The following is a 12,987-nucleotide window of genomic DNA, read 5'->3' as shown; positions in this document are numbered from 1 at the left end:
CTCTTTCCTTAGGTATACACTTAATCTTTTTTGCTTACAAGTATAAGTTAAGGATTTTTGCATGTGGTAGACTGTTTTATGAGATGAAATACACACAGATCTTCAGTATATATTTAATGTAGCTAGAAATTTTGGAACCAGAGACTGTGCTGGAAAAATTTGTGTGTGCTTGATACATGACAAGCTTTACATAGCTATTTTTTGAATAACTGTAAAAATGAGTGAATAAATGAGTGAATGGTTTTCTGTCTGGTAAGCGGTCCCATTTCAGTATTAAGGATTAGAACAAATTTGACACAAGCAAGCCCCAGGGACTTGGCAAAAATCGTAGGCCATTCTTGGAGAATTTACAGGACCATATCAGGCAGGTAATTCTTATGCTTACAGTATAGAAATCCCCTCCCCAGGGGCACCTGGGTGGCTCAGCAGTTAGGCATCTGCCTTCGGCTCAGGTCATGATCCCAGGGTCCTGGGACTGAGCCCCGCGTTGGGCTCCCTGGCATCGGGCTCCCTGCTTGGCGGGAAGCCTGCTTCTCCCTCTCACACTCCCCTTGCTTGTGTTCCCTGTCTTGCTGTCTCTATCAATAAATAAATAAAAATCTTTAAAAAATAAAATAAAATAATAAAATAAAATAAATTAAAAAAAAGAAATGCCCTCCCCAAAATTTACCTTTCAATTCTGTATCAATAAGGTATTTTAGCTTTCATGATAACCTGAAGTTTTGAAACAGAAATGTTTATTTAATAGCTGCAAATGTCAGAAATGCATTCCAGATTTTAAGCTGTTAAGATTTACTCTGTGACTATATAGGTGTTCTCAATGTTTTATTTAAATTTTGTCACAAAGTATAAATATTTTTGGATTTAAAATGACTTTTTGTGACACAGGCTGAGTGAGAAATATCTTTAAAGTCATCAAAATGCATAGTCATGGAAATATATGAAAAAAAGAACAATTTAAATGCAGATGGTCTAATCCTTCAGTATTTCTTATGTATCTCAAATATAATTGGGTCATTGTATGGAAACACTACATTTATTTATCTTTTTCTAGAGATAGACTTTGATTTGGTCAAAAATTAAATCTAGAATGATTTAATAAGCTTGCCTCTGTGTAATTGCTTACATTTGAAACTTTTGTAATATACAATCAAAAATGATGTCTCTGCAGAAACTCATTTCAGAAGTGAAAGTTCAGGTGGAAAACCAGGTAAAAGGCGTCTATTTTAATATTACTGCCATCTGTCCAGATGGGACCCGAAAACCAGGCACAGACGGATGTGGAAATGTGACAAGCAATGACGAAGTATGTGGGTGTACATTCTTCCCATTTAAAATAAACTAAGTTGTCTGGCATGTTTTCTCACAGAAAAATCAAACCATTCTGGAAAACTTTATTTACTACTGACTCCAAGGATTATTTATACACTTCAAAGTAATTTTTATTGTCTCTTTCCAAAGTTTCTACTTGTTTTAACTTCACTGACTGTTCTCTCAAACTCTCGAGTTAAATAAATACATACTCTATTAAATACTTATTTAATAATAATAATTTTAAATTAGGGGTCACAGCCACAGTATATCAGTAAAGCACATCTTTTCAAACAAGCAGTGTCTATACTTATGATGATGATGATGATACCTTTTTGGTTTCAAATCTGAAAATTCTCAGAATAATTTTGAAATCAAAGGCAATAAGCCACAAAGAAGAATGGGAGTGATGGAGCAGTTGATAAAGGCTAAGAATTCCAAAATCTTTCACTGTGTTATTGTCCCAATACACTCATAATGATCTAGGAAGAGGTGGGGGAATTTATTAAGAACAATAAAAAAGAAGTGTCATTTAACTAAAAAGGGATAAAATGTGGAGAAAAAAGGGCCCAGATTATTGCCGTGTTAGGAAATAGGACCAGGAGAGATTGGGATTCTCCCAGTATTGGCACAATAGAGAGTAAACAACAGAAATATGTTTTAAAGGGAATTCTTATTAGATGCAGTGATTTTCAGTGAGCCATTTACCTCTTGAGGCATCAGTTGCCTCATTTTTAAATGATTGGTTCAGACTAGAAGATTTCTAATCCCTCTTTTCATCTCTAAAGTTCTATGCTTTATTTTCCCCCCTTGGAAAGTTGAGAACTGGGTAGTATAGTTGCTACAACAAGCTGTCTATTTGAAATCAATTATTGCTAGTATCTAATTCTGTAGGTTCTTGCATAATTACTTCATGGATTTTGTTCCCAAGACATTATATACCAGTTTATGAAATATATATATTTGATTTCCATTAAATATAAACTTTGTGCTAGGAAAAGTTTCTGAGAAAGGGTTAGCTTCTTAGTTCTGTTTTTCAAAATCAGTTTTGGCAGAATGATTTTCCTTACTTCTTACATTTTTTTTTCCTTTTCCTTTTCCTTTGTCTATAATCCCTTTCCCCCCCTCACTTTCAACTAAGTAGTATAAACAGTTTGACTCTCAGAAAGAGTCATGTGACCTCTTAATTATGTAAACCCCGAGTTTTGCTCTATTAATATTGGCAATGACCACATTATCCTACACATCTGTTAATCCTTAACATTCTTAAAGACAAAAAACATTTCAAGTACAATACCAACTGCATTAATTTTAATATTATGAAACTGATTCTAATTTCTGATGCATATATGTAATATATAAGCCTAAATTTAGATCTTTTGTATCTCATGTGTGTGTGCGCACGCACGTGAATTTGTGCTAGGCTTTTTGGTCAGAGCGGAGATAGGTATATATATCCATCCCGACAAAAAAGGCTACCACAAATTATTTTTAAGTTTCAATAGATCTCAGTCTAACATGGAAAAAAACCTACAATCTTATTTGCCAAAGTACCTGAAGATCATAAGGTAGGTTAACAAATACAAAAGACACATTAAACCAATCGTGTCCTGCAAAAAGAAAAAAAAAATAGAGAAAAAGAAAAAACTTGGCAGGATCTGTCATTTCACAAGGGAAAAAAAAGTCCTGCCAACCCAGATCTTTAGATGTGGGCTCACATCTCCTGAGACAAATGTATGACCTTGTATTGAGATCTTAAGATCTGAGAGAGTCCTAAATCTTTTTCCCTTAAGTAACATCAGAGAAAGCCTCATGTTTTCCTTCATTAACACCATGTATAAACTAAAATTGAACCCTGAAACTTTACTTGGACCTCTAGGAAATAGGAACAAAAATAAAAATTGTTCATCTGAACATCCTATCTCATGGTTTTAAACCAGGAGAGCAGTAGTCCTTTATTTTAGTTTATTTGATCTATCGCTTGTGACAAATATTCAATAACCTCGTGTTTTAAGGACTTAATTCAGAAAATGTTCTATTCTCTCTCAAGTTTGCTAAGAAATCAATGGAGGACATCATTTAATCCTTAGAAGTAGAGTAGGCATTACAAATAGGCTTGAATCCATGTCCATTTAATGGTACAACATAGACAAGTAGCAGTCATTGCTTCCTTTAACTCTCTAGTTTATTAATTAGGAAATAAATGAAATTAGAAAGGGATGTTACTTCTACCTATGAAAGAGTGCATGTGTAATTTGCAAAATATTATACATTTCTATAAGATGGTACATTGTTGATTCAGAATATCATTAACAGATACAACAGTGATGATAAAAGTAATCAGGACATATAAATATATTTTCTTTCCCTCCCCCCATTTAGGTTCTTTTCAATGTAACAGTTACAATGAAAAAGTGTGATGTCACAGGAGGAAAGAGCTATGCAATAATCAAACCTATTGGTTTCAATGAAACCACTAAAATTCATATACACAGAAACTGCAGCTGTCAGTGTGATGACAGGAGAGGACCTAAACGAAAATGTGTAGATGAAGTTTTTCTAGATGCCAAGTGTTTTCAGTGTAATGAGAATAAATGTCATTTTGATGAAGATCAACTTCCTTCTGAGAGTTGCAAGTCACACAAGGATCAACCTGTTTGCAGTGGTCGAGGAGTTTGTGTTTGTGGGAAATGTTTATGTCACAAAATTAAGCTTGGAAAAGTATATGGAAAATACTGTGAAAAGGATGACTTCTCTTGTCCATATCACCATGGAAATCTGTGTGCTGGTAAGTAGAAATAAATATATACATGCAGTTTTTACCAGTTACTATTAAACTAGCATATCTGTTAAAGAATCTTTAAATCACATCTTTATAATTACCAATCCTGAATCTGAATTTAATATTCAGAGGTCCAAAGTCTATGAAATTAGGGCATGGCAACAGATTTGTGGCACAGGATTCTGCTATTTATATTTTAAATTATTTTGTACAGGAAATACTTCAAAATAAAAACCAAAAATTAAGTGTTATTCTCACTTGATCTTGTAAAGTGGAAATTACTTCTGATGTCTGGCAGGTTTTCTATAATCAGAGTATTCTTCTAGAAAGACCTGATTCATTCTCATAAGTGGTCACTCCCTTCAGCTTGCTCAGAAGATAGTGAGCTATAAAAACATAGTTTCCATTCACTGGAAAATTCTTAATGCATTATTATAGATGGTATTAAAAGTTTGTAATAATTTAAACCTTTACAGTTTATTTTTAGAACAACACCAGCAACAAAATTATCAAAGGACAACATTCTCCAAGAAAATGCTGGCTTCATAAGTAATCTAGAAGATGAGTACCAGAGGCCACACGCAGATGATGTTTAAAAATGAAATAATTTAAAACAAAAATATCGAAAGTACTTTTTGGCTAATTCAGTTTACTGCCACCTAGAGGTTAGATTCTAGAAAATCTGTGCAACATTTGAAATTTAATACAAAATATGTTTTTAAATGAATTAATTTTTCTGTGACATTGTGCTAAAGCCACTTATTGTTAAAACATCTTTTTAATGTTTGCATTTTGGTAAGCAAATATTAATTAAATTACTGATGAACTGAAGTATTTCACTGTCATAACCATATGGAGAGTAACAAATCTATACAAATTTTCTATTCTTGTGTAAACTAGAAATTTGCCCTATATCACATAAAGATGCAATGGAAAAGTTGCCTTTTTATTCGGTTATAGACACAAAACATTATATATGCCAAACATTTCTTCTGCTGTGTCATTGGTAGAATGGATTATAGATGATTTAAGAACAAACTAGCAATTATATTCTAATTTTTAGGGCTAATCTTATTTGGAACAGGGAAGAAGAAGAATTCTGATATCCCACAGCTGTTGATCTCTCAAAGAAGCTTGAAATACATTGAGAATCCCAGTCTCCATTTATAGTTAAATATCAAAAATCAATGTACTAGCCCTTCTATATGACTATACTACTGGCCCACAGGCAGTTGAAAATCTGCTTTGAATTATTTGCGTATAAATTATAAGTGCAAACTGTAGGCTGACAAACATTTTCTTCACTAGTCTCCTTTGAGAATAAAAACACATGTTCACCGGTCAGCTGGCTAGGATTAGGCGTGCAGCCTACATATAGGGAACAGGGTCTGGCAGGCATTTGTTTGGCCTGGACCTCATTAGTTTTACATTTAGCAATTGAGTTGATACAACAGTAGATTTTATGGAACAGTTACCCTGTGAGGTGCTTCTCAGTAAAGGTAGGGAGGGAAGGAGAAAGGGTGGAAGCCAGGAAGCAAGAGAAGGAAGGAAGGAAAAGTCTGTGGCCACATAAGCTTGAGAACCCTGTAATATATATTCCTTCTTGAAGATTTCTAATTCATGTAAGCATATTAAATTTTAAATGCTTCCTGCAGTCTAAAATCCATTTAAGTACATATAACCACTGTTTCTCCTCAACTCACTTGTCTGCATGCATGCCCCCAACCCCAACACACACACACACACACACACACACACACACACACACACACACCCCACCTTGCTTTCTCTCATTTTTGACCTAATAACAGCTCACAGCATACTGCAGGACATGCCCTTCTAATCTGTTAAATAATGTCCTGAAGATGTGAAAGGTTAGTTCAACTTCCTCGGAGATCTTATCTTTAAAATGGCATTAGCAGAACTGAAGCACTAAAAGGGTTTGCCTCACAGACCAAAATTATCCCAGGCCCTTAGCAATAACAAGAGACTAAGAGAATAAATTATGGAAGCTATTAATCAAATACCCCTGTTTTTCAGATTTTAAAACAGACAATTAACATTACTTCAGCTTTTGTAGCTTTTTTATATTTGTGTGTTTTTTATTTAAAACTGAACGTACGGTGACCTTCAAGTGGTCAGGTAGCCACTGCAGCAGAGCAGTTTCACAACTGTCAGCACAACGGATTAACATCAGTAGAGTATCTACAACTGAACAGCTTTGAAAATAGACACTCCTAAACCCTAGCATTGTTCTAGTCAGACCAATAGCAAATGATGTTGTTTCCATTCACTTGACTGTTGGCCTGTTTCCATGGAGATGGGAGGGGAATTCATGTTTGGAAACACTTCACAGAGTCAGCGACCCCAATGATTCAGGTCCTGGAGTGTCTGTTGCAGGGCATGGAGAGTGTGAAGCAGGCAGATGCCAGTGCTTCAGTGGCTGGGAAGGGGATCGGTGCCAGTGCCCATCAGCATCAGTCCAGGACTGTGTCAATCCAAAGGGCCAAGTGTGTAGTGGAAGAGGTACATGTGTATGTGGCAGGTGTGAATGCACGGATCCCAGGAGCATCGGCCGCTTCTGTGAACACTGCCCCACGTGTCACACAGCCTGCAGTGAAAACTGGTATGTGTTCTCTAACTCCAAACATACATAAAGCAGTCCTTCATTATAGCTATGTTTGTCCTTTTTTTTAATTTTACCTTTCTTAATCTTAAAAATTGCTGGATCTTCTCTACCAGGTAAGTTGTTATCATCATGCTAAAAAAAAACTGAATGGGGAATTTAGGAATTAGAAAACTTAAAATTCAAACTTTTGGCCACTAGATAGCTGTGAAAGTATCAGCATTCATCTAAGCATTCGCTCCCTTAGCTTTTTTGAAATAGGTTTGTTGTTTTAAAGAATAATATTTGGTGTACATTGTTCTTTCCCCAGCTTTATCGAGATATAACTGACATATAACCTTGTTTACACAAGGCTTAAGGTGTGCAACATGATGATTAAAAGCTGCCTACTTCCCAGCTTACTATCATTAGCTCTTTGACTTAGAGTACATTGTTGAAATCTCTGTGCCTCACTTTCTTGACACTGGAAGAGAGGATAATAATAATAATAATAATAATAATAATAATAATATCTGCTATAGTTCTGTGACAGAATTAAGTTAGATGATTCGTATAAAACAAAAAAACCCAACCTTTGTACTTGGTGCATAATAATCCTAGAATAAATGTTAACTATTATTATTGGGTTTCATTTATTTATATTGTGTTGGTTTAAAAAAATTATTTTAAAAATAAAGAATGATAGTGGCTGTGAAGCACCTCTGGAAATAAGTGATGGATGAGAAAAGCTGATACGTTAAATGAAGGTGGCATTGCTGTTTTGTGCCAGTAACTAATTTCCCAGGAACAGTCTAAGCCTGCTCAAAGATCACTACTCTAAACATTACTGTGCCTTCTAATTTGTTTTATTCACATTTTTTAAGACCTTCACTTTCTCAGATTGGTAGCTCAAGTAAAATTTTTTAAAATTATACATAGAAATTTATGTAACTCTCTTGGAAATGCAGTACTTAAAAATAATGCTGGAGTTATTTCTAATGAACCCAACTGAAACTTGAACTATGTATTCATTGCTAAACTTTTCTAGTAGTACAATATTTATCATCTAAAATATTTTTGTGAGTTTTATTTGTGATGAAAGCATCTTATGCATTTCCTATTTTCTTCTCAATACAGAAAATTCATTATTTTGATTTTATACATCATTAAAATATTTTTAGTGGCTAGAATATAATTTTGCCATGGTATTAAATTCAGCCAGTATTACAAATAAATGTCGTGGCTTTCTTTCCCAGTTTTAAAAGGCTGCTGTCCTAAAGCAGCACTACTCTATTTCGATATTTTATTTCTTGCAGAAAATACTGTGGGGTAGAACCTTTTCAAAGGTTAAATGTTTCATTTCTGTTCGTCCTTACAGGAATTGCATGCAATGCCTTCACCCTCACAACCTGTCTCAAGCTATACTTGATCGTTGTAAAACCTCATGTGCTCTCATGGAACAGCATTACATGGACCAAACATCAGGTAAACCAAAGCTTAATAAAGCACTGAAGAGCATCTTCAGAGAATCACATTTCCCCCCAAAGGCTCATAATCAATCATCCTAAAGAAAGGACTAACTGCTTTAGTGTTTTCAGTCTTCCAGAGATGGTACTCTATAAAAAGCAGCTCAGTATATTTGCCATGGTTTGGCTGAATTGTTACATCTCCAATCCAGTTATCCAGCTAAATTCTCATGCTGCGCCCCTCTGTGGAAGTACACCAAGCAGATTTACTATAGAGGCCTCAGTGAGCCAAGAGTGGAAATTTCCTACATAGAGTCCATTTCACCCTTACAGATAAACTGTGGAGCCATACTTATCTTTCATAATCCAAGCCTGCTTCCAGTTACAACTTTCCTCGTGTAAAGCCAAAATTCACTTTTATGTTTCAGGTGAAGCCAAAAATCCTAAGTAGCCATGAGCTGCTTTTGCAAAATATATAACTTAAAAAGGGCCATTCTTTTCTGGTATTTTTCATTCTGTTGTAAATATAATTTAGAGATGAATGATTATAAAGGCAGCATATGGGAAAAGGCATGAAACTTTTAGTCTGAAGACCTTGGCTTAATGGATGTCCCTTGACGCTAATAGATAAGAAATATCAGCCCTCTTACAAAATTTCCTTGAGCCTCAGTTTTCCCATCTGTAATAGAGAATAATATCAAATTCAAGGAGTTGTAGGAGATTAAATGAGCCAGTGAATATGAAAGAAATATGTGAATTAAAAGATGACATGCAAGTGGGAGAAACATGTGAAAGCTGTGTTCAAAGACAATTTTAAGACAAAAATTCATTAGACGCTAAAAACCAGTACCCCACTTTGCTCAGGTGTTAAGGTGTTAAAATACACATGAATTAGAAATTAAGCTTGAAATTATGTCTTCTTTGAAAACATTTCCACTGCTACTATTATTTCTAGTCTCTCCTCCAACCTGTAAAGATAATTCCAGCTCTTAGAGAGACTGCACAGAATAAACTTTCTCCAGTTTTCTTCTTCCCTTGCATCCACACTGATCTTAGCCCATAATGAATTTGGCTTTGAAAAGAGCCCATGTGCTGCCAGCTGGGGCTGCAGCAATCACTCCAGAAAGCCAAGTGCCTTTTCTAATAAATAGAGCCCCTACTGTCAACATGTCATTTATTATGTTAAGTAAACAAACCTACTCTGACCTAAGTGTGGTTACAAAAAGTATTCCCTTAAAGCTCTTTAGGAAAAGCCCTTGTTTGACCTAAACTAAGATGAGAGGCATGGCCAAAGCTAAATGTTTGTCTATCCAAAATGACATTCTAAAATGCATGCATATTTGAGCCTGAAAATGTCCTCTATCCTAACCCATTAGAAATATTTGTAAAATTTATTGGTAGCTAGGGGGCTCCCCTCCCCTTCACAACTATGGTGGAAGGAGAGGGAGAGAGCATTTGTTAGCCACCTCTATTATCTATCCACTCAATCACACTTAAAGGGTGTTGTTCCGGTCTTCTGGCTAAGCTCCTCCTAGGCAAGAAGCCAATAAGTGGGATCAAGCCACGTGTCCCCTTTAAGGATCTGCTTTAGCTGACTGACTAGTTCTAAGTCAGCCAAGGGAAATGACAGTCTGTCAAAATGAAAGGCATGCTTGTCACAAACCTGTGACTGTGGAAGACTCCAAGGACACCACCTTTGAATAGAGCATCTTGGATTCTCTCTGTGTGTGAGACCAGTAACAACAGGAGATTTGTGCTTGCTTTTGGTGTTTCTATTCCAATCAGATTGGAATAGAATAGTTTAGAATATTAGACTAGAATAGAATAGAATAGTCTCTATTCCAATTAGCCTTTCTTTCAAGGAACCTTATCACTGACCAAAGAAAAGTGGGCTGTAAATGTTCCCACTTGGAGAGAAGCCCTTGCCTCATTTCTGAGTTCTTGGCTTATTCAAAAGCATGCTTGGTCATCCCTATGAATTCAGACACAAATTACCCATGTTTGGGTGATTGCTCTTTAAATCTTGGCAGGTCCCCTCCCAAAGTCCCCTCCCAAAAGGCCCTCTCTGGGAGACCTTCAGGCATTTAGGTGAAGTCCCCAAAGTCTGGAGAATGGGCAGAAGACACATGCCTCTTTAAGCCAGGAAGTAATTTTGTGTATCTGGGGCAGTGAATCTGTGGAATACTGGCATATTGTGCAATGTTCCTCCTAGATTAGGGTAATACTTCTGGCATCCACAGAGCCCGTAGACTTTCCAACTAGGGTTTGCCAAAGGTCTGGTCCTAAGACAGAGACCTAGTATGCTCCTCCTCTTAATGCAGCATTTTCCTTTTCCAGCTAGTGATTATTTGTTCTTGAAAAAAAAAAATACACAGTGGAATTTTTAGAAGCAAAATATGACAGATTTGGTTGACAAGTAAAAACTAAATTAATAAAAATTGAGGAAAGAGATTTGCATATTGTCCCGAGTTGGACACTCTTATTCCCTGGAGAGGCTACATGTAATATTAATGGAAATTTACACTACACTTTCCAGGGAAATACTTATTCATCTATTAGAATAGTACTGACTTTAGCTTCTGCATTTGTTTACTTTATTTTCCATTACTGATGCGCAATGAATGAAGAGCAAGCATAACAAGAGAAACATATGCTGATACATAGAGTTGTTAAATAATTTTTAAATCCCATTTTCCACTTAGTGATCAACAGTGCACACCACCAAAACTGCCCCTCTCTGTCACAGATAAAATTTTATTTGGTTAAGGGATTTGGATACATTCCAGTTAATACAGTTAAAGAATCAAGCTGCAAAGAAATAATAGTTTTTGAATACTTTAATTGTGGCTATTCTCCAAAACAGGGTTTTCTCTTGGAAATATTTTAATAATAAATGTGTTATAAAAATTACAGAGTTTACTTTTTGAATCAATAGTAATGATATTCTTCTGTTTTGAAAATATAGATTTGCAAGTATCTCTGGTCCTATTTATTGAGATGGAGAACAATGTTTGCTTATTAGAATCCTTTGATTTACTCATTCCAGTTTTTAATCCATTTATTTGTTTGCTTTATTACAGAATGTTTCTCTAGCCCAAGCTATTTAAGAATATTTTTCATCATCTTCATAGTTACATTCTTGATTGGGTTGCTTAAAGTCCTTATCGTTAGACAGGTGATACTACAATGGAATAGCAATAAAATTAAGTCCTCGGCAGATTACAGGGTGTCAGCCTCAAAAAAGGTCAGTGAATTCTAAAAAAGAATTACTATCAGTATGTCATTGTCTACTTCTAATATTTAGACTGTTAATTAATAATATTTTTTCTCCATCAAGGACAAGTTGATTCTGCAAAGTGTTTGCACAAGAGCAGTAACCTACCGACGTGAGAAACCTGAAGAAATAAAAATGGATATCAGCAAATTAAATGCTCATGAAACTTTCAGGTGCAACTTCTAAAAAGCTAAAAAGTACTTTATGGGAAACTGGATTTTTAATAATTGCTCCTAAAAACATATAATTTTAGAAGTCACAGGAGGAGACAAACTGTTCTAGAACATGCTGGTTGCTGGTTGTCCACTTGAATGAAGACTGACAAGCATCCTCATCATCATGTGACTCACATCGCTGCTGAATTTTTCAGAGAAAAATGTGTCTTACTACTGTTTGAGACTAGTGTCATTGTAGCACTTTACTGTAATATATAACTTATTTAGATCAGCATAGAATGTAGATCATCTGAAGAGCACTGATTACACTTTACAGGTACCCGCCAATCCTATGCTTCCCGGAGAGAGACAATGCTGTGTCACTACAAGGGTACAGTAATCCCTGCACCAAACATGTGGATGAAAAAAATAAAAGGCAGTTATACTACTGTTGCCAAACACTTCAACAACTGGCAGTGAATAGACAAGAACATCTAGACGAATAAATGGTTAGTGTTTGACTTATTCAAGAGGTTAACAGATAAAACCTTAATTTTGAGGGATATTGCTTTTGAAACTGTGTAGTGTTATGCATGTGTTTATGTTTTCTGCTTCTTACAAGATACTAATTTCAACATTCTCTCTTTGCCTTTATATTTTTTCTTTCTTACAGGATAAGTTTATATATGTCACAGATGACTGGATTAAATAAGTGCTAAGTTACTACTGCCATAAAAACCTAATAGTACAATGTCACTTTATTAGAATACTGATTTTTAAAACTGAATGTTTAATAAGGGACACTGTAAAGTAACATCAAAATCGAACAGCTTCGTTGTGTGCAGACATGGAGTCTTACATATCTTCTTACCTGATAAACTGGATGCTTCACCATTTCATTTGTCTAATCATCAGGTTGAAGATCACAAGGTGTTAGAAACTCTGCCTCAAGCAAAGTGCCACATTTTTTAGTGAGTTCTCTCAGATATTTACTCCAAGTAGATATTAGCATTTTTCTAATTAAAAGCTATATTAAGCTATATTATCTTCACCCTTCAGTGCAGCCTAAAGAGTTTTTTTCGTGAATCACCTCAACCGTACCTACCATAATTTTAAAAGTATACAATTGGAGGAGGATAGACAATATCTTACTTATAAGCTAATTCATCCTTTTACTTAGGGAACTGAGGCTCAGAAAGTTTAAATGATATCTTAAAAAACACCCAAGTGATTAAGTGGCAGCATTTGAAGAGAACTTCCATCTTCTTATTGTTCATTGCACAATATCATGCTACCTCTTGCATCTTAAAATATTTGATTGGAAGTATTTTTAAATGTGATTTACTGAAGTCTTGAATATGTGGACATTAGAAAATTTCAAAGCAAAGCAGAAA

The 12,987-nt window shown here is 35.2% G+C and overlaps 1 protein-coding gene across 1 annotated transcript in view; it reads left to right on the top strand.

Annotated features, from left to right (window-relative positions):
- ITGB8 (integrin subunit beta 8) overlaps nt 1-12,018 on the top strand; it is a 73,458-nt gene extending 61,440 nt beyond the window's left edge. The window contains exons 9-14 of the mRNA XM_008686371.2: nt 1,172-1,306; nt 3,694-4,099; nt 6,494-6,719; nt 8,077-8,183; nt 11,245-11,408; nt 11,502-12,018. Coding sequence (XP_008684593.1) covers nt 1,172-1,306; nt 3,694-4,099; nt 6,494-6,719; nt 8,077-8,183; nt 11,245-11,408; nt 11,502-11,624 — 1,161 coding nt within the window. The 3' untranslated portion in view covers nt 11,625-12,018. The remainder of the gene's footprint in view (nt 1-1,171; nt 1,307-3,693; nt 4,100-6,493; nt 6,720-8,076; nt 8,184-11,244; nt 11,409-11,501) is intronic.
- The last annotated feature ends 969 nt before the right edge of the window (nt 12,019-12,987 follow it).

The sequence above is a fragment of the Ursus maritimus genome, unplaced genomic scaffold (assembly GCF_017311325.1).
Source record: "Ursus maritimus isolate PB19 unplaced genomic scaffold, ASM1731132v1 scaffold_3, whole genome shotgun sequence".
Lineage (NCBI taxonomy): Eukaryota > Metazoa > Chordata > Mammalia > Carnivora > Ursidae > Ursus > Ursus maritimus.
Note: the sequence above shows the minus strand (reverse complement) of the source record. Positions and strands in the feature narration are given on the sequence as shown.